This window comes from Kwoniella newhampshirensis, chromosome 6 (assembly GCF_039105145.1).
Source record: "Kwoniella newhampshirensis strain CBS 13917 chromosome 6, whole genome shotgun sequence".
Lineage (NCBI taxonomy): Eukaryota > Fungi > Basidiomycota > Tremellomycetes > Tremellales > Cryptococcaceae > Kwoniella > Kwoniella newhampshirensis.
In genome coordinates, this window is record NC_089960.1 from 1,260,963 (window position 1) to 1,280,855 (window position 19,893).

The 19,893-nt window shown below is 50.8% G+C and overlaps 7 protein-coding genes across 7 annotated transcripts; 2 read left to right on the forward strand and 5 right to left on the reverse strand.

The window, feature by feature from the left end:
• Positions 1–16: 16 nt before the first annotated feature.
• Positions 17–2,367, reverse strand: IAR55_003627 (uncharacterized protein; the record flags this gene model as incomplete). The annotated part of the gene is made up of 2 exons (XM_066946734.1): positions 17–777; positions 855–2,367. The coding sequence occupies 2 exons, from the start codon at positions 2,365–2,367 to the stop codon at positions 17–19; spliced, it is 2,274 nt and encodes a 757-aa protein (XP_066803126.1).
• A 1,193-nt stretch (positions 2,368–3,560) lies between these two features.
• Positions 3,561–5,453, reverse strand: IAR55_003628 (uncharacterized protein; the record flags this gene model as incomplete). The annotated part of the gene is made up of 13 exons (XM_066946735.1): positions 3,561–3,605; positions 3,683–3,797; positions 3,855–3,885; positions 3,943–3,991; positions 4,050–4,108; positions 4,163–4,219; positions 4,280–4,348; positions 4,407–4,438; positions 4,526–4,592; positions 4,669–5,003; positions 5,091–5,153; positions 5,236–5,306; positions 5,370–5,453. 13 exons carry the CDS (start codon positions 5,451–5,453, stop codon positions 3,561–3,563), a joined length of 1,077 nt encoding a protein of 358 aa, XP_066803127.1.
• A 1,310-nt stretch (positions 5,454–6,763) lies between these two features.
• IAR55_003629 (uncharacterized protein) lies at positions 6,764–8,424 on the reverse strand (the record flags this gene model as incomplete). Its single annotated transcript, XM_066946736.1, has 3 exons — positions 6,764–7,966; positions 8,046–8,203; positions 8,274–8,424. 3 exons carry the CDS (start codon positions 8,422–8,424, stop codon positions 6,764–6,766), a joined length of 1,512 nt encoding a protein of 503 aa, XP_066803128.1.
• A 473-nt stretch (positions 8,425–8,897) lies between these two features.
• On the forward strand, positions 8,898–10,985 carry IAR55_003630 (uncharacterized protein; the record flags this gene model as incomplete). Its single annotated transcript, XM_066946737.1, has 14 exons — positions 8,898–8,980; positions 9,048–9,080; positions 9,141–9,316; positions 9,441–9,642; positions 9,699–9,751; positions 9,828–9,874; positions 9,931–9,958; positions 10,013–10,176; positions 10,227–10,271; positions 10,330–10,389; positions 10,440–10,513; positions 10,569–10,634; positions 10,685–10,825; positions 10,883–10,985. 14 exons carry the CDS (start codon positions 8,898–8,900, stop codon positions 10,983–10,985), a joined length of 1,275 nt encoding a protein of 424 aa, XP_066803129.1.
• Positions 10,986–11,727: 742 nt separating this feature from the next.
• Positions 11,728–14,013, forward strand: IAR55_003631 (uncharacterized protein; the record flags this gene model as incomplete). The annotated part of the gene is made up of 3 exons (XM_066946738.1): positions 11,728–12,828; positions 12,919–13,078; positions 13,133–14,013. 3 exons carry the CDS (start codon positions 11,728–11,730, stop codon positions 14,011–14,013), a joined length of 2,142 nt encoding a protein of 713 aa, XP_066803130.1.
• A 488-nt stretch (positions 14,014–14,501) lies between these two features.
• On the reverse strand, positions 14,502–16,557 carry IAR55_003632 (uncharacterized protein; the record flags this gene model as incomplete). Its single annotated transcript, XM_066946739.1, has 10 exons — positions 14,502–14,717; positions 14,805–14,876; positions 14,945–15,085; positions 15,162–15,234; positions 15,306–15,394; positions 15,459–15,581; positions 15,675–15,755; positions 15,864–15,976; positions 16,040–16,064; positions 16,336–16,557. The coding sequence occupies 10 exons, from the start codon at positions 16,555–16,557 to the stop codon at positions 14,502–14,504; spliced, it is 1,155 nt and encodes a 384-aa protein (XP_066803131.1).
• A 538-nt stretch (positions 16,558–17,095) lies between these two features.
• On the reverse strand, positions 17,096–19,822 carry IAR55_003633 (uncharacterized protein; the record flags this gene model as incomplete). The annotated part of the gene is made up of 1 exon (XM_066946740.1): positions 17,096–19,822. One exon carries the CDS (start codon positions 19,820–19,822, stop codon positions 17,096–17,098), a length of 2,727 nt encoding a protein of 908 aa, XP_066803132.1.
• Between the last annotated feature and the right edge of the window lie 71 nt (positions 19,823–19,893).

A 19,893-nucleotide genomic window follows, 5' to 3' on the forward strand; every position in this document is an offset into this window, starting at 1 on the left:
GCAAGCCCTGAGTCAATTAGGCGACGATGAAACTCCCTGTTCTAGCACCTTTCGCCCTCTCTCCACCCATCAAAGCAGAAGGTCTCCTCTCTCCTACAGTCTCCGCTTCGCTGTCCCCAGCTTCACTCGCCGTCGCTGACGAGGTACTCTTACTTCTCGCATAATATCTCTTATATCTCTCACTGGCTCCTCCTCCAAATTTACGAGGAGGCGTAAGGGTAGAATTCGAATCGTCACTTTCTATCCTGGACAAGAAAACGGCACCTATACCCTCATTCGCCCCTCCGGCCACTTTGGAGGGGTTCCCGGCAGGAGGGACACCCGACGTCTTTTCGTCTTTCTCTTCTACGACAATTGGGAATGAACCGAATCCACTTTCCATGCCTGACACAGCTGATTCCTCGTCGAATATCGGTAATTTCCCTCTTTTCATACTCATCCTCGAAACCACCCCTACCGTCCTCGTGAACCGATCTTCCATCCCTCCAGCGCCTGCACCTGCTCCTGCGAGAGAAGCAGTAGTAGGGACTCTTGCCGCGGAAATCGCTGCGTAGAGGGTACTTCGAAGATTGCTCGCCCATGTGGCTGATCTTTGAGGGAAGGGATCGGAATCAAGATTCAAGGCTGATGAAGGGGAAGGCAGAGGAGATGGGAAGTTGTTGGTCGGTCCTGGGCCAAGTTGATTGACAGTCAGGTGGTATGGTGTAGGTGTGGGACAACGGGATTCCATCTCGTCAGGACGGGGTGGAAGTGTCCAAGGGACAGGAAGACCGTTTCCTGGGTACATCGAAGTATATAACGTAAGTACCCAAGATCTTCTTTCTTTTTCTACCGGCCAGAATACAGTTACTCACCGTCAACACCCAAGAATCTTGGAGATCCACCATCCAATCCAATATCCTTCAGTCCATCAACCCCGTTCACCGTCTCCCTCTCCGCTTCCCCTCTTGGGCCCGTATGGCTGTCCCATTCCACCTCACCCGGCAAAGCATTCCGCACTTCCAACGTCCGACCCGTTTCGCCATACAGTTGATGACCACTCGATAGTTGTCGTCCTCCATATGCTTGTGAAGGTGGAGAGAGCGTCGTTGTCGCCGTAATACCTGAATGTAAGAACGGACTCTGGTGTTTATCAATCGCGAAATTATTTGAACGTCGTTGTAGATCCATATCCATGACCATATCTCCTGTTCCTAGGCCCAAGCCCAAACCAGGATTTTCATGATTGTGATTACTGTTCATGTTAACTTCTTCGTATGTCGGTCCTATCCCGTATCCCTCTCCAGCACCGCCGACTGCAGATGACGAATAATCATAAGATCCGTAACCGTACTTCTCCCCCGTATCGCCTCCGTAGACATCATGGTGATCATGCGAACTATCATGTCTTAATCCAGCTACGAAATCGCTCAATCCATCATCATCGTCGTCGTCGCCATGTCCCCTTCTCCGCCGTCCGAGACAGCAGCAGAATGGGAACTGCCTGAGAGAAGACGACGACGATCGGAACAGGTATCGAAAGAGTGTGACCAGAGCGCCGAACAGGACTAGGGAGAGGACGATGGCGAGGAAGATGAGTGGTGCAGAGGGCGGCTGGTGGACTGCATTGTTGTTCGCTGAGATGGATGTGGCGGTGGCGGCGAAGGACGTGCTCGAGCCGGATAATGTGAGAGAAGAGGATGTTCTTTGACTTGAGCTTGTGGTAGCCGGAGCCGTAGCCGGAGCCGAGGTGGTAATGGGAATGGGAGCGACACTCTGTATCGAGGAAGTCGCATCGATCAATGAGGTTGAGGTCGGTGTGGCACTGGATCCAATCTGAATGGTGGTGCCACTTTCGCTCGTGGATGCTGTTGTGATCGAAGAGGTAGGGCCCACGTTGACAGACGTGATCGTCACAGCGCTATCATCAACAGTGACAGTGGTGGCAGAACCGATCGATGTGATGGCATCCGCAGAAAGGGAAGTTGGAGTAAGTGAGTTCATAGACGTAGGAGTAGGAGAAACTTGAATCACACTCCCGCTCAAAACCACCTCTCCCCCATTCCCATTCACGACGACGTTTTGTCCAGGTTCGGTATGGGCGGGTGGGGCTTCTCGACTGTCGGTCGATGGAGTGTCTGACGGAGGGGAAGACTGAGGTGAAGAAGGAGAAAGCATGACGGCTTGTCCGTTGGACCCGATCATCAACGGTCCGTTGGTCGGTGGTTGGGCGGAAGAGGCTGCGGCTGCGGCGAACGTGGCGGCGAAATCGACGAATGATTGAGGGGGGTTCATGACGATTCGTTTGGTCTTGGTCTTGGTTGTGAGTCGGGATTCGGTATGGGATCGAGTCGTCTCCCACCTGGAGAGAGCGAGGTGCTCACCCATGTTGTTCCGCGTACGAAAGATACCAGATCGCCGTTGGACGATGGGGGCTGGTAATGTCGGAAATGCTGGATGGCGAAGTATGGTCCGAGGGGGGGGAGAAGTCATCTGATCGAGTGTCTGAGAGACAGGGTCAGGAGTGGACGCGGCCAGGCGTTAGGCTCCTTGCTGATCCGTCGGGTTTGGTGATAAAACGGCTACCGATCGAATCTTTTGAAAGATCGGTGTGGATCAAGTGAATTGGAGTTGGAGGGAGGAAGGGAGATCGTCGCACCGGGCAACGATCACTTTTCTTAACAGATCGGAATGTCCTGGTTGACAAAGCCCACTGACCAGAACCGAACGAACGGTTTGTTATCGATATCAACAGGGAAGGAAATGACAGGAGAATACGGATCCGACCAGCGGTTCTGTGTGCTCAAGGACGAATTGAAAAGATGATAAGCTACAAGATGTGGAGAAGACGAAGAGAGGACGAGTGTACAGGAGATTACAAGGATGGACAAAGAGGTCTGATCTGGGTTGACAGGTCTCTCGGGGAAAGGAATGGGATTCACCAACAAGCACACTTTTCAGCCATAGGATCTGCGATATAGTCGCTATGCTATACTCACAACTCAGCGGTGTGATCTGGAATGATGAAAGATGACCGATTCGGCACAAACGAGTCAACCTGAGACCTCATTGCCATGATCACGACACACGGTACACAGGATTCTAGCTGCGTAACCTACAGTACTATCATCTCATACGACGACTCCGGGGCGAATGTTGCGTAGCAGTCTGGCCGTAGTGTTCCATGGCCGAGCCGAGACATCTCTTGTTCTTGGACAGAGACAGAGATAATGGTCTCTGTCGGTTCAGCGTGACTCAGATCAGATGCAGTCCGAAACATTTCTACCTCTGCTAAATTATTGTACATTATTTCCCCGTACCATTAAACGAGAACCCGGCACGACTCCGCACTATATGCGTCGATAGACCACTGCTGGATACTAGTGCATGTTCGATGATCTGTATATCCACTCACGCCGCGTATATCTGCTGTACCCTAAAGTTCAAATATGACATCAATCTAAGTTACATCCGAATCTCTCGACTACAGTTCTGCTGTCCGTGCCGACGCCCTCGTGACTCATATAATGCCCCAAAACATGCAGGTTCTACCAGCGAAAGACCTCACAATATTCGTAGACTCATATGATAGCCATATCCCTTAGCGCATTCTTCAGAATCGTGTCCTAAGCAAAGGCATGTCAGCTCCTGTCTTACCACTACAACATCGCCACATCTGACGAAGGACAGCTCGTGAACCCACCTGACAAGCCGCCATGACAACCTTGACATTCTGTACATCCACCGCCGTCGTCACATGACAGTAAATCTCCTTTGTTGACGATCTATTCAATGATCTGAATTTGATTTTGAAAAACCTGCGAGGCGTGGCTCGTCAGTAGGGACCCTACAGTACAGTCGTCTGGCACACTTACTCGACGGCATCATTGAAAGAACCGGGTTTGCCTAAGATCGGTAAAGCATCGTCAATTATAAGGTATATGCTTTAAGGTATGAACTCACCTTCGAAATCGCGGAAATGCTTTCTGATTTGTTGTTGTGGATCCTTAATCTGGACGAGTAGAAAGCAGGATGAGCTGGGATCATTCTTTGATCTGATATACACCCACCTTCTCCATCAAGATGTCTGCTTTATTCAAGAATAAGATGATCGATGTCTTGACAAACCCTGCAGATGTTCGAGGTCAACCTCACCCAATGATAGCGTCTCGATCAAACCCACATTGCGAGTTACAGATCGAGTCGAAAAGTAGTAATGCTTCCTGCATACCGTTCGATTCTGAAACAAGGCACCATGATTAGCTTTCGTGTCTGATCCTACACTCATGAGCACGCTTACCTCGATCTTCTATCAGACAGGAGTTGTAATCTGAAAGTGCGACAAGGAACAGTATAGCAGTGACGTTCTCTGGAAACGGCAGCTCGGTCAGCCACCACTCGGACGGCTGATAAGGACAGCAAATCACCAAAACACGAAGCCCACTTCCGTCGTTCAGACCTGATGGAGTAGCAAGGAATCAGCATCGTTACCTCCGGACCTCCCATTCGCGGGACGGTCGACGATTTGCACAGGCCCAACACATACCGTTGTCCGCCGACATCGAATAGACGGAACACGACATCGTCCAACGGGAATCGAGTTTCCGAAATACCTGCGGAACATAAAACACGGTATCAGTGTCACCCCTCTTGTTCTCCGCAATAGGAGACTCAAGACCCCCAACCCACCTGTCGTCTTGCTTCTCACTCTGAGTATATCATCCGATGTAGGTGTGTAATCCGGTGCGAACAATCTATCCAGGTCCATAAAGAAATAAGTCATATTCTCCGCCAATGCAAATTCGTTCCCTCGTCGGTAACACAGTTGGACGTTCGGATCTGCCCATAGCGATTTGAGCGCGACGAGGTATTTGGCTGGATAGGGTTCGCCGGTGTTTATGGGTGGTTCGGAATCGATCAATGTAATATAACGTCGGTTCTCATTGGACACAGCAATGTTCAATTCGTCCATCACGTCGATGATGGTCCGCATTCCGCCGACGATGTTGGAGAAGGTGATCTTGCTGTGTTGAAGCAAGTGCCATCAATCTCAGCAAACACCAAGGTAACGGTATGCCATCACAGGAGGTGTTCAGTTTAACCCAACTCACCGATAATCCTCGATCTCATCAGGAAGGAAAGGTTTATTGTTGATCAAACGCATTTGCTTCAGACTGTTGTCCCCTCAAACATTCTCACCATCAGCGACCTCGTTCACTCTTTTCTCCAACCATCCTTCTGGGTGTCCCCACTCACATTGTCGACTTTCCACTCGCTCCCGCACCCAATAACAGCAACTTGACCTCTTTCGCCAGTCTTTTCTCATCCTAGACCATCTACAGCATCAGCACATCCTCCTTCCGCTCCAAGAAGGAAAGGACGCCGCTCACCTCTTTCAGAGCACGGTCGATCTCCTTGCTCCGTTGATTGGCAGCAGGATCCTCAGAGGAGGGCGATGACATACACGCGCCCATGATGAGTGTTGTCGACGATGATGTATACGATTTCTATGAGCGGGAATGGGAGACGGATGGTATGATGGATTATGACAATGAAGAGTCGGGAGGGAAAGGGAGATCTTCGTCAGAAGGCAGATCCCGCCTATTGACGGAGTGATCCACGCTGTGGCGATGTTTTTATGACGGACGGGGGAGCTTCAAAGGGGTCTACGATGATCGAGGAGGCGTTTGTCAGCGAGGGACATGAGACGATGCGAGCACAGACGGAGTCGTTCTGTCCTTTCTTGCGAATGAGTTTTCCATCCGCACAGGAGGGTTTGGAATGATTGGAAACGCACTTACACCTTGAAAACGGGTCTCGAGCGCGACACCGCTCTTCCTTCCGTTTCTGCTGAATTCCTCTACACAAAGCAGCTCCTAGCACCAGCAGTAGTAACCCCCGTCGATTCGTCTATATCACTGTGCGGAATGAATGATGATCGGACTTGCGGTCAAGGAGGCGATTTTTGGAGCCCTACACCGTTGGTCGAATCTACGTGCGGCCGTGGCGCAGTGATAATTTGACCGATCGCTCAAGGCTAGTCGATTGGTGGTGTAGGAAGCAGATAGCGACGCGAACACAGTCCGTGGTGCGTCAAAGGTAGCTCGACGGTTTAAATGACGAATAAAAGGCGATCAGATCCTGAACTCTATATATCTTTGTCGTTATTATTGTTATTGTATATCGTTATTGTTGTTGTCGACGAGAAAGTTGTCGTGTATTGGTCGGAATCCAAACTGGCTCGCTATTCCTGTGTCTTTCGGTTCAGCCGGATTTCGCTTGTGATAATCTCTTGCGATGAAGATCATGGAGGGTGGAAGTATGATGCGCTTCACACATGAAGCGACACGACTGGAGTTCTTCTTGTTGGTTACCCCACTGCCTTCACTGTCCATTGAGAGAGCACCCTTCGGAGCGTCGCTTCTGAGATGACCGGAGCGAGGCCATCAGGACAAAAGGGAAAAAAGAAAGAACAACGATAGACATTCGGTGAACAACACATCAGGCACACGATACCAGGTCGATATCTTACTGCAAGCGGTAATAAATGGCCAACGACCTGGGATTCCGGTTGCTGCGGGGCATGCGGGCTCGCTTCCGAGAGGTCCCAAGTTGTCCCTTGACACCTCTCAATTTCACCAATTCTCAGATCAAATACTCGTAACGAGTTGACGGCGGTATTTGGACCAGGTTAGTGACCAGTAGACGACCTATGCATATCGGACATACATTCTACACTAATGGAATGCTTCCGCTACAAGATCACATTCGATGCCTTACTACCTCACTCATCATAGTCCGAGCAAGACACAGGCGTAAGAGAACCTTCAAAATCCAGTATCCTCACAGGATTCGGTGACGGTGACACCTTCTCCCTGTGCACCTTGGACCGCTTCGCCGTGACCAGCTTCTCGCTTGATACTGGAGTAAGGGGTGACCCCACCTTTGGCTTCCTCGGCGGTGTCGTCGCCGTCGTCGTCTTTCGTTTCTTCGTCGGTGTTTCCCGACCCGTCTCTTCCCAAGAAACTGCCTTCGATTGGCCAGCTCGCGATATGGTCTTCTTTAGGGATTCTGGTGTTGGAGGAAACATATCCCCCTCCTGAGCGTTTCTCTTCTTCGTTGGTGTTCTCGGTGTCGCCCGACGAGTTTTGGCCCCCGTAGCAATTGGCGAGATAGTCGTGTCGTAAGCTGGATTACCCAAGTAATCCGTGACAAAGTTCTGAACATCCCCTTGGATCCAGAAATCGAAGACCCCTTCCCATTCACTACCTTTGCTCGGCGGTTCATCATTCACAAACACCGCTCTGCACTTCGTGTCTTTCACTTTCCCCTTTCTGGAACGTGCCGCTTTCGCCATCTCCTTGACGATCCTCTTCACACCCGGAACGCTCAGACTGGTACCTACGACCAAAAGGATCTCCACGCTCTTCAAGTCTTTCTGGACTACTGAACCGATTTGTTCCCCTTGAGGATGTTCCTCGCCATACAGGACGACGCTAGGTCGAAGAAATCCGGTCCGTCGAGTCCGTTCAGATAGAGCTGATCGAATGGTATCTGATAGTTGACATGTTGGACATGGGATTTGAGTCGAAGGGAGCGGGAGATGGGCGGAGAGCGGTACAACGGTGAAACACAACGGACAGTGAAGATTTGTCAAGAGGCCATGTAGAGGGACAGCTCGATATCCTTCCGCAGGAGGGGAGATATCGAACATCGGACTCGTGGAAAGGTACTGTGGAGTGCTGTCTCCGGTTGTGGTCTTTTCCACCTTCTTCGGCGATTTAGCGCCTCGTTTCACAGCGGTAATTCCAACAGAAAGGCCAGCTTTCTCTTCGAGATTATCGATATTCTGCGTGTAACATCGTAGTAATCGTTCCTGTCCATCCAGCATAGAAAGATAACTGTGGAAAGGAGTCGGGTTGGCAGAAAGCGCTAGCGAGGCCAAGGAAGTGATCAAGGCGTGATGGGATGCAAGCAACGTAGGGTTCTGGGAATCGTCAAAGTGAACTTTCAGCGACCCTTCTATATCCGGGTATGGTAGGTAAGGCATCGAGGGAAACACTTACACTGAGACATTTGACATGGAAGAGGTCCTTAGTCGAGAACGACACCGTGCCTTCTCTTTCCTTGCCTTTGCCCTTCTCCTTTCCAGCATAAGGATCGTTGAACAAACCGCTTGCAGATCTAAAGTCCGGTATATCCGCACCAGTCGACACGCCTGCACCTAGATCGAAGGCACAGAGGCAGACGATCAGCAAACATACTTGACAACATCCGGAACTGAGGCGGCATACCCGATATCACTACTACCTTCTTTGCTTTCCGTAGGGAGGAGACCACACATCGTAGATTCCCTTCGGGATCGAGAGAGGGGGTCGCGAAAGTGGTCGATGGGCCCGCCTCGCTGGACGAAGGGAATATAGGCACACTGATCCGTATCGTCATCTTCTTCGTGACCTCAAGCGCTCATTCAGCGCACAGTGATACGCAGACAAGATCGAGTACCAAGAACCAGCTCGGTCTGCGGTCTGCGCAATCTGACGATGAAAGGAGGATTATTTCAGAGCAGGCTAGGAAATATAAAGATCTTGGATGTGATGCGCCATCTCCGCCGGAATCAATGATCGCCGAGGAGGGACGATATCGCTGATTACATACGTAATATTCACTTGGTCCGCACGCCTAAATCCGTCAGAACGAAGAAGATCCTTTTCGTTACCCCCGGCTTCTCCAGCACCCCGGAGAGACCTGTGTTGTTTTTGTTTTCCTCACTTTTCATCCCTTTTTTGATTTCTGCTCGGCGACCGATCTCTTACAATCGCATCGACCGAACTTGACGGTCCTTGACATATCGGACAAACAAGAAAAGGCGGGCTAACCTGTCCAAGACGACGAGAACAAGAAACAACCGTAGAAAGATGTCGAGCAGCGGGAAATCAACTGCTAGGGCGTCAAAACCTGCCAACAGACGACGCAGCTCCAGTGTCACCCAGGCTCTCAAGTGAGTCACACCTCCTCATCGCGTGCAACATAGCACTCGAGCAAAAGCATACTGATCGAATGGATAGCCAAATCCCGCTCAATCAAGTCCAACATGCGGGGTGAGTGTATGACTATCTGTAACATGTCTTTGAAGCTTGCTAATCACAATTCAAACGCAGAGGTCATCCAGCCGCCAACGCTCATTCGACACTCGACTCCACGTCGGAGGTACAACCTCTTTCCGGAGCGTCTAGACCCAAGGGCGCAAAGAACGGCAAGTCCGAGATGCCTGCTATCTATCGGTCGAAAGGATTTTGGGACGATCTGCAATCTGGCAGATGGATGTTGGTCCCTGGTGAGTGATTCTTGACATCGTTGGCATCCTTATTCCCTCGGTTATCTTCATCTCGTCGCTCTATTCAAGGAAGACATGCAGTCGAGTGTAATCGCATGCGTTGCCGAGACTGACCGCTTCGCAGCGTCTGCGTTCAAGCTCATGCTCGTTCCTTTCATTCTCTACGCCAATCACGAACTTCTGATCCACTTCGGACTACTCGCTCCTGGAACTTTCAACCTGTGGGCTCACTTCATCTTTCCCCAGAATAAGCTGCCCGATGGTAGATACGGCAAATCGTGGTGGGATTTTGCTTTTTGTGCCAACTACATCATCTTTTGGTCATTGTGAGTCTATGCCGACATCAACCCACACCGAACTGTAATTCACGCCTATACCTTAGCGTGAGACAGACTGTGACCATCCATGTACTCCGTCCCATGGCCAAATCCCTCGGTATCAAGGGAGGCAAGATTATGCGATTCACCGAACGTGAGTGGTCACTATGCGAAGCCAACGCTGATTCGAGTAGAGGGATACACCGTTTTCTACATGGCTGTCCTCGGATCATGCGGAATCGTGAGTCTTGTCTGGTATGTGTGCAAGATGAATTAGTAGCTGACATGCATGTGCAGTATGTCATGCATGGCCTGCCCACTTGGTGTTCGTCCTACCTCATCTCGCGTGAGAAAAGAAGAAACTGACATCATATTGCAGGGTACAAAACGGAATATTTCTGGCTCAACTACCCCATTGAAGCCATGTCCCTCAGACTCAAGATTTACTATCTCATGCAAGCTGCGTACTGGCTACAGCAGACCATCATCCTCGCCGCGAGAATTGAAAAGCCGAGGAAGGATTTCAAGGAGCTTGTTGCACACGTGAGTCTCGTTGTTGCACTCCAATGACTCAAGCTGACCGATGTGTATAGCACATTGTCACCTTATGGCTCATTGGATGGAGTTACAACGTTTATGTGAGCAGTCCTGAACATGTGTTGGCCAGCAATCGAGCTGACAGAGAACGCTTGCTAGTTGACCTACATCGGCGTCAGTGTCTTCGTGACTATGGACGTCTCCGACGTGTTCCTTGCTGTAAGTGCACAACTGGTAGCGTTTTGAGATGTTTGCTAGAACTATCTTAGCTTGCCAAATGCGTCAATTATGTATCGGAGGCAGCTTCCCCTCCCGTCTTCGCCGTCTTTGTCGCGGTCTGGACGTGAGTTGCACAGACTCCATTTCGTCACTGTCCCGACGCCTGACATTCAACCCAGATACCTGCGTCACTACCTCAACCTTTGGATTTTGTGGTCGGTGTGGTATGAGTTTGACTTGATTGCGTGAGTTCGATAGATGTGTTCTTTTTCACCTATGCTGACAATTCGTTCAGGCCGGAGAATCGTAGCGCTTTCAAACCTCTCGATGATAAATGGCTTGCTCCGTGGATGAAGTGGCAGATCTTTGTCCCCATCCTTGTCCTTCAGTTCATCAACTTGTTCTGGTACTTCCTCATCTGGCGCATTCTTATCAGGTAAGTGATTATGAGCCAACGTCAACGTTTTACTGTTCCCTGACGCTCGATCAATAGGGCCTTGTTGAAGAACCCATTGTCTGATGATCGGTCCGACGATGAGGATGAGGATCCTATCGAGGGTGAAGAAAGTACGACAGAGAAGGTTCAGGCCAAGTAAGGGAAACGACATGCATTGAGAGCACAATCGCGTGAGGAGCAGTTCACTCAAGTGGAGTGACGACGGTGATCGACCGTGGAGTAGACTGAGCAGTTGGCTGCTGGTGGATTGCAGGAGCAGAAGAAGTGGGAGATGAACGAAAGATTATAACTACCTCCTACAATAATGATGATGCGATCGACAATAGCTGCATGATGTATGAATCAGCATATCTACCAGCCGATAAGCCAGTTCCCAGGGCAGCTAAAGATGGGGAAGGAGAGATAGGGTAACGTAGTATGTGTGGTGTGAGCGACTGGAACCTGACAAACTTGATTCAACGGTTGAACTGTAACTGTGCAATCCCCCTGCAAACCTCCACTTGTGGTAAGTTGGATTTTATTTGATGACAGTAGATTGGCAAAGTGGTGAGATCGATGACGATATACGTACTAGCAGTAGCACCACTCGTCAGTACTGGGAGGGGAATAATCAAAAAAAAGGGACAGGATTAGGATGAGGATGAGGATGCTGTAAGAGGACGTCTTCGGTGGATGTCACCGGACTGATTTGTACGCGTAGCAACGATGATCTGTCGTTTGTTACTTGCTGAAAGTGACACCACGACCACATCCATTCATCCATTATCCCACACATCCCCCCCCCCCTTTTCACCGTGTCTCTATCCGGTCTTGATTCCAATAATCATTCGATCGAGGATAGAGAAGACGAGTTGTATCTGTGCAACTCAACACAGGCAAAGATGTTCCCGACAGGTTACAGATCCAGACATCGAGGTACGGTCGACGCTGCAAAGGCTTATCAGAAGGAATCGCCACCCGTCACCAATGACAACGACGGCAACGACGGAGGCGGGGACAGTTGTTATGGAGTGAAAAGCATGTCGGATTGGGGAGGGTCCACCACGTTCCCTGCTTCTGTACAAAACACGAACGATGCCGAGGGAGAAATGCAAAGCACACAAGAAGCTGAACGAGTTGAAGGGGAGAATCATGTGGACCGGGATCACGGTAAAGGCATCACTTCGACACTTGGTTCTGCACTCGCAAAGGAGGGCGAGCAAGTTGGTCTGGGTATAACACCTGGACTCGAATCAGCATCCTCTGGTGAAGCATCCTCCAACATGCCTGACTGGACTCCCATGCCGGAAAAGAACAACAGTCTACCTATCAACGATAGCCCTGAAATGACGCTCGGACTCGGACTCGAACACCGAATCATTCCACCCAGTCCAGAGGATACCGTCCATCCTCTCGACAACCATCAAACTTCCTCTCATCACCATCAGCATCACCCCTACTATCCACAACAACAGCAACAACAACAACAACAACAACAACAACAACAACAACAGCCGCTTCAGGACCTGGATTTCACTCCACCTTCAATGGATTCTCCATACTCTTTCCATCCTTCGTCGGAACCTTCCTCTCCGGCAAGCATCAGCTCAATGCCCAGTCACATCGCATCCTACTCATCACTCTCCCGCACTTCTTCCCTCTCAGTCTCTTCTCCGCTTCACCATCATCATCATGCCTTTCATTCGCACGATCACAATCATGGACATGGAGTCGAGGCCGGTGAAGAACTAGTCTTGCCGAGTATGAATTTGCCAGAAGAGAGTCTCAGCTTGCACATGAGCTTGCCGAAGATGTATGGACGCGCAGAAGCGGACGAAGGCTTGTCGATGGTCATCTTGGGAGGGAGGGAAGACACGGAGAGAGTGTTGAAAGGCGTGAAGGAAAGAGTGGGTTTGGTGGACTTTGGAAGGGGAATAGTAGGTGTCCTGGACAAGGACGGGAAAGTTGCGTTGAGGATCGTGACCGGGCGGGACAGGCAGCAGGTGAGTTTATGCGTTTTGGCCCAGTGTCTACACGCTTGGGTTAGGATCAGCGGATGATTGGGGAATACTTACGACTTTGTCCTTGCACAGACCCGGCACAAGATCAAGCAGACCTACCACACGCTGAACGGCTTACTACACCCAAGGGTGCCCGGTGGCGAGATGGACAGCGAGTTGAGAAGACTTGTCTCAGGCTACGCCATGAGTACAGACTGGATCCACCTGGTCGTCGAGCTTGGTCCTCGTGATGGTGAGTGTGCGCCTTTCTCAATAATATAACGCTGTGCTTATTGCCTCACAACAGAGAAAGACGAACTCCAGGAGCTGGTACCAACGAGCTACCCAGCATGTGTCCTCTACTCCAACATATCGCCACTCCATCTCGATCGCTCTTTGTTGGAGCCGGAGCCTACTCCTCAATTGGATATGACAGGACCGACCCCTCGACTATCTGACGAGACTCAAAGTTATTTTGCGCCTCGAGACATCAGTCCATCTCCGCCACAATCATTGGCAGGCTCACCGGCACGAAAGTCTTACCCCACCGAACGTGTTGTGAACGCTATCTGTGGATATCTCCAGGACAACTCCACTACCGTTCAGCGGTCCGTTGACGCTTTCTTCCACTGGCGCAAGACGAATACGAACGTCTCAGACGACGCGCATCTCCAACCGCCTACGATGACGTCGTCCATGACATCGACGTCTGCATCGTCTTCCTATGGTCCACCTATGCCCACTGTCGCTCGAGCGCAAGGTGGTGGCGAATGGGAAGCAACGCTTTCGAGGAGGGTCGCTCAGCGTCGAGAATCGGAGACTTACTCTGCCAAAGAACGAGGTGGTGGTGGAGGAGGGAGGGGGAAAAGACGAAGATCGTTTGGCGATAAAGGCAAATATCATCCACCGTCATCTGTTCATGGTCGTGGAATCGGAGGCAAGGAAAGACGGTCGAGTAGAGATTGTCCATCTCCACTGTTCCCCATCTCGTCCTCTTCCTCTTCAGGAAAGGGTACCAATTCTACTAGCTCCGTGGGATTGGGGTGGGGAGCGTTGGTAGAGAGGACTTTCGGAGGGAGCAAAGGTGTGATCGTCGATTGGGCTAAGAGCTGGAAAGGAGTAGCGGTCGCTTGTGCAGTCGTGGTGGTTGTGGGATGGGGATGTTGGATGGGTAACAGGAGAATGTGAGAGGGTTCCAACCACACAGTACCATTTCCCCTCCTGTCCTCTCTTGTAGTTCTGATTGTCCGAGAAATTTTCGGTTGTACATATTCTTCATGGTTGTCATATCTGACTTGTTTGTTGATTGTTTGTTCACTTCAGTCCTACTTGTTGAGTTCGATATATGCCTGTTTGTTTGTTGTCCCTTTTGTGATCATGGCCTTTGTGCTAGTGTGCTAGTGTGCTAGTCTTTGTCTTTCGTTGTGCACCGTCTCACACCGTGTCATCAGTGCTCGTTGTATAAACCATTTCAGGTCTGGATGATCAGTCAGTTGCTAGTAGTATGAATCAGTCCCAGTCTTAGTCGATCCTCATCGTGTCAAACACATGCACATGCACGTACCCGGCAAGGGCACCTTACGCGTCGAGGATGAAGAGTCACTCGACCATGCATTGTTTCTCCACGCCTCGCAAGCCAAACCGATTATGCTAACGCGCGACTCAACAAGATAAATCTACTTGGACCTCTTATAGACTTTAGCCAAGAAACTCCTAAACACCTCCTTTTTCAGCCCTGTCTTATCCTCGTCGACCGACTCGATCAACCCGTTGATCTTGTCATAGCTCTCCTTCTCGTACGCGTCGAATCGTTCAGGGATAGAGATGGGTGCAGCGGAGAAGATGTCTTTGACTCGGGATTCGGCAATAGAATCCTTTTGACCGTAATTGTCCTGCGTTGCAGCGAAGAGTGATCAATGATACAGATTGGCCGGCCAGCTATACGGTCGGAGCGAGTCCGCCTCAACGCCCGCACTCACATCGAGGATTTTACGTTGTTCGGGAGTAGCATATTTGAGAGCGGTGTTCACGTTCCAAGAACATTTATTGTCCTACCGAGCAACCACCCCCGGTCAGTCGCTCCCTTCGTCACGCGATTGAACGACAGAGGACGACGCACCAAGATATCCGTTCCGATCTTGCCGATGTGCTCAGGCTTGCCATAACAGTCGAGGTAATCGTCCTGGACTTGGAAGTACTCTCCGAGGGGGATCAAGATGGACAAGGCGAGATCATATGCTTCCTTGTCCTCGATACCTTGCTAGATACGTTTTTTTGGTCAGATCAGGAGCAGCATCGCAAATCATTTGGCATCAGGAGAGCAGTCTTCGACTCACCACACGCATGGCAAGAGCGACCGGGAGGTAGAAAGAGTAGAAAGCGGTCTTGTAGACAACGATGAGGTGGTGTCTGAGGGATAGAAAGGAGACAGACCGATCAGCACTGATCACCCGTCATACACCCAGTGTATATAAACTCACTTTTCAAGTGAAAACTTGTTCAAATCCACATGATCCTCAGGAGCAGTGATAAGATCGACCAATTGACCCAACTCCGTTTGGAATGTAGTCTGCAGGCGTTACCGATGATCAGCTCACCACCCGAGTGCGACAGTGTTTTGCATTCAAACTCGCCTCGAGGAAGAGCTCGAGCAGATCGACATAGTATTTCTCGCTCCTAAAGTGATTTTTGAGGAGATGGTAGATAGCAGCTTCAAGCATGAAAGCATCGTTGATTGCGATGTTTCCGACGTTGGGCTAAGGACGAGAATGGCCATGGTTTGTCAGCTGTTCGCTCGAGAGGTTGATTTTAGAAAGGACAATCAGATAAAAGTGACCAAGTCCACTGACCATCTTGTACCAACAGGGTTGTCCTCGACGAGTGACACTTTGATCCATGATATCGTCCGCAACGAGGAAATACGCTTGGAGCTGTTATCACCAAGCACATACCGATCAGCATGGGGTCCGTAACAGCATCAAGATGGGAAGATTTGACGACCTGGCACTGGAGATTGAGCAGGGAGAAAGTACACTCACGAGCTCAACACACCATCCGAGGATAGCAGCTTTGGTGTACTCCTCTTCGTCGAGAGGTCTGCCCTTCAAGATCTCAACGGTGTCGACGACCGACATTCCTCTGTTCAGCTTGCCTAAGTCGCGAGTAAAGAGAAATCAGCTTGAAGTGGGGGGCAAGACGGACATGTCGAGCTCACCTCCAGGGGTGTTGTGGTAGAGAACCTATTTTGGGGGGATGTAGTCAGCGACTTCGGCCATTCTACGTGGTCTGCTGCTGCGTTTGAGATCTTCAAATCCCACAATCATCAGGACTGGTGCCAGTGCCGGTGCCGAATCCTCTCCCGAGCTCAGAGGAGAAGAGAAGTCATTCCTCTTTCACGACCACCAACTACCTCCTCACAGACACTGCCAACTATTTCTCTCAAACCATTTCCATCAAACCCTTTCTTCATCCTGGACCCACCCAGCCCAATCACTTCAGAACCTCACCCACCTTTTCATACCACTCCACCGCATCTTTCGGCATACCCTCCCCTTTCACATACCCCAACAACTCCTCCGCAATCTGATCAAACACTTTCTCAAACTTGGCTCTCCTCACAGCTTTACTGTCAGCAGGTGTGAGGTCGGCGTCGAGCTTTTGTCGTTTGTACGAATGGCCGTCAATCTCGGGATTGAGAGAGGAGGAAGTGGGGTCGGTCGTCGTAGTGGTCATTTTGGTATGTCTTGGTCTTCCAGGTTGAGCAGTTGAATGGCAATCGTAAGACACAGATACAAAAACAAAAACAAAAACAATCAAACCCAACCCCATCCAATCTCGTCCAACTTCTTTCCCAAATCTCGTACCATCCCCTCAAATTCCACGTGGTTCGAAACTCGAAACGCGAACGCGCTTTTCTTCACTTCATCACAACTACTCACCCCATGCTAAGAGCCATGGTCATCTTGTATGCATGACATGGACGTGATATCTATGGATGATATCCAACAGAGTACTTGAACTAACTAAGAGACCGACGTGTATGATGGAGAACCTATATGGTGTATTGAATGGAAGTCGACCGGAGCGATCAAATGTATGGATGTATCTATCTACGTTGAAATGCGATTTGAGAAAAGTCCGTTGAGTGTCCATGAGATTATAGATGAGAAACAATTACAAGCGGCAAAGAGACCTTGTTATATGCTACAGAGGACAGGAGTTGGGTTTTTGGCGGTTAAACCTTATCGTTTCGTATTCGGGTGCACAACGCCTAAGCCATCCGCGACGCTTTCCTAGAGCCTCCGAGCGACTGATAGAGGACTTGAGGTTGAGGCAACACCCCAAACACCATAGACGACCGACTGGCTTGCGCTTGTACATAAGCGGGATGAGCGTACATGGGCATCGGCATCACTGGATGGGGATGGGGGACGATATGTTGGTGATAGACGAATTGCTGGTGTGCATTGTGTTGAGCATGGGAGTGATGGATACTCGGAGCACTGGTCGATGCCGCCCTCTGCTCATAGAAAGAACGGTATCTTCCTCTGGGCTCGGGGTCAGTCTTCGTTCTCAATGCATCAGGGCGTCCTGGCGATAGACGTTGTGGTAGATCTACAGCGTAGGTCGATGTTCGTCTTTGGTGCGCGTCGCGAGATGCCATGTGTCGGGGTGACGGATGCGAGACATGAACGCTGGGCGGTCGAACCGACTCAGGTCTGCTGCTCAGCATGTAATTTCCGCCGGAGGACGCTCTTCGATGTTTGTTTGGACTGGGGACTACAGTGGTTTCCAGAAGACTAGATCTCCTCGCAGTCTCCTTCGCTCGGATCTGCTCGCCTATAGCTCGTTTCTCCATCTCTCCCAATCGATTCTGCTCACGCCTCGCTCTTGCTCGCGCGACCTCTTCCATCGCATTCTGCTGTCGTAAGTCTCCCCATCTTGCTTCAGCTTCTTGTGAAGAGAGTCGGACCTTCCGATTAGGTTGAGATCTTGATCGGACGCGGAAGTGCTCAGACAAAGTGGGACTGGATTGTATCGTTCGGGGTTGGAAGTTGAGAGAACGCTTTCTAGCGATGCGAGCTAGGGGCTCGTCGTCACTTTCGTTGGAAGACTCGTCTGCCTCGGAGCTGTCGCTAGTGCTCTCCAGACGCGTGCCGTTACGGAATGATGAGATCGGTCTCTCCTTCTTGGGTGAAGGCAGAGGTGAAACTGAAGGCGATCTCACAGGAGAGGCCTCCTTGACGGGGGCATTCGCAGTGAGCGACCTCATAGCTGCCTCAAGACCTTCCACAAGACCAGGACTAGCCAGCGTCTCCACGATATCCGCGCCCGCCTTGTCCTCCTGGATTGCTTTGGTGACGTCCCCGAAGCCATCGGCAGATTCTTCTATGGAAGTTCGAATACCAGGCCACGCAGTTGATGGTTCGTCGTTGGAAGCAAGCGCCACGATGTACGTGGAAAAGTCCAAGTCCCACACTCCATAGCCTGGCCGAGCCATACTTATGGGTGAGAAAGTATCATTGGGGTATAAGACGATATTTCGCTCCTCGAACAGAGGTCGATTGATGAAGTCAGACACCCCTCGTGGTCGTGGTACAATGCTTCGTTTGCGCATCATCCTCTGCTTCAGGATCCCATCTGGCTGTTTGCCCTGGTCGAGCTTTACCATGACAGTCCTGACAGCGATGTTAAGCCATAAACCGCCTTCCGCCGGCGTCAGATCGCTATCGGCACCTTGGTAAGCGTTTACGCTTTTCGGGAATACTCGTTGACCGGATCTGATGGAAAAGGCTACTTCGTCTGGGAGTCGACTGTGCTGTCGTGAGAGAGACAACGCTAGAGGGTGAGGAGATGGACTTCGAAGCTGTGTCATCTTCCTGATGGACACTCGACGAAGCTGTTCGGAAGCCCAAGTATGCTGAGGGGATATTTGAGCGGGGGACGGTAAGAGAGGTGTAGCTCGTACGGGAGGGGTGACGATAGAAGGGGAAGGAGTGAGTTTGTCCTGATATAAAGGGCCGGAAAGCAAATCGGGACTGCTCGAGCTGGGAGTAGATGACGTCGAACTGCCTGAGGTAGGGGTGATCGATTCGTGGCTGTTTGCCGTTTTGGTGACCTTCTTTCCCCCAAGCCATCCTCGCCAAATTTTACCCTTGTTCCTCTTTTCCCCAGCTTCTTGCAGAGCATTTGCAAGCTTTGAACCTGTGATGGCAACCTCGATAGGGATTCCTTCACTAGGTGTCTTCACTCCCTCGCTACTGCTCGTAGAGCTCGCAGAACTGAGCGTGCTGTAGTTGGAATTGGATCTTGACGACATGGGCGTGGTCGGGTTCAGGTCTTCGTCAGGTGGGATTATCGTAGGTGGGGCGAGGAGAGTAGGCTGGAAGGTAGGCATAGGAGGTGCAGTATCGTTTGTCTTGAAAGTGTTCTTGCGTCCTACGGTAAAAACCTTTCGCAAACTCTTCTTCGCAGACTTGGGAGTTTTGGGCGGTTTCGAGATCTCGGCTCTAAAAGCGGCGATAACGTCCTTCTCCTCCTCCAGTGAAAGTCGTGGACCAGATCCGACACTGTTACTTCTTTGTCTTTCTCTGACTTCCAACGGTACCTCATCTTCAATTTCGCTGGCAGGACCGCTGACGGGCGGTTGTGACAGTGGCGAAGGTCGACGAAGGACGCTGAGAGAACGTTGCTTGCGTACTTTTTTCAAACCGGAAAGGGTTGACTCCTCCTCACTGTCAGATCCCCCTAGGGTCGAGGAGGAATCGGTAGCCTCAGGGACGGGATCGACGTAGGACCAGAGTGAATCTCCAGGATGAAGGAGGTACGCATTGAGCCCATAAGGATCTCTAGATTTGCTGGAGCCCGGGAACGTTGGGAACGGTGAATACGAAGTGGAGTCGAGGATAGGCACGGTTCGAGGAACGTCTGGCACATAGAGAGAGGTGCGGCGGGAGAACGTGGGAATGGTGATGAGAGCTTCCGCGTCGGCCGACATATTGGCGTCTGTTTCGAAGAGGTCAGCAGCTTGTCGACCAAGACGCAAAGCACAAAGCTCACCCTTGTCAG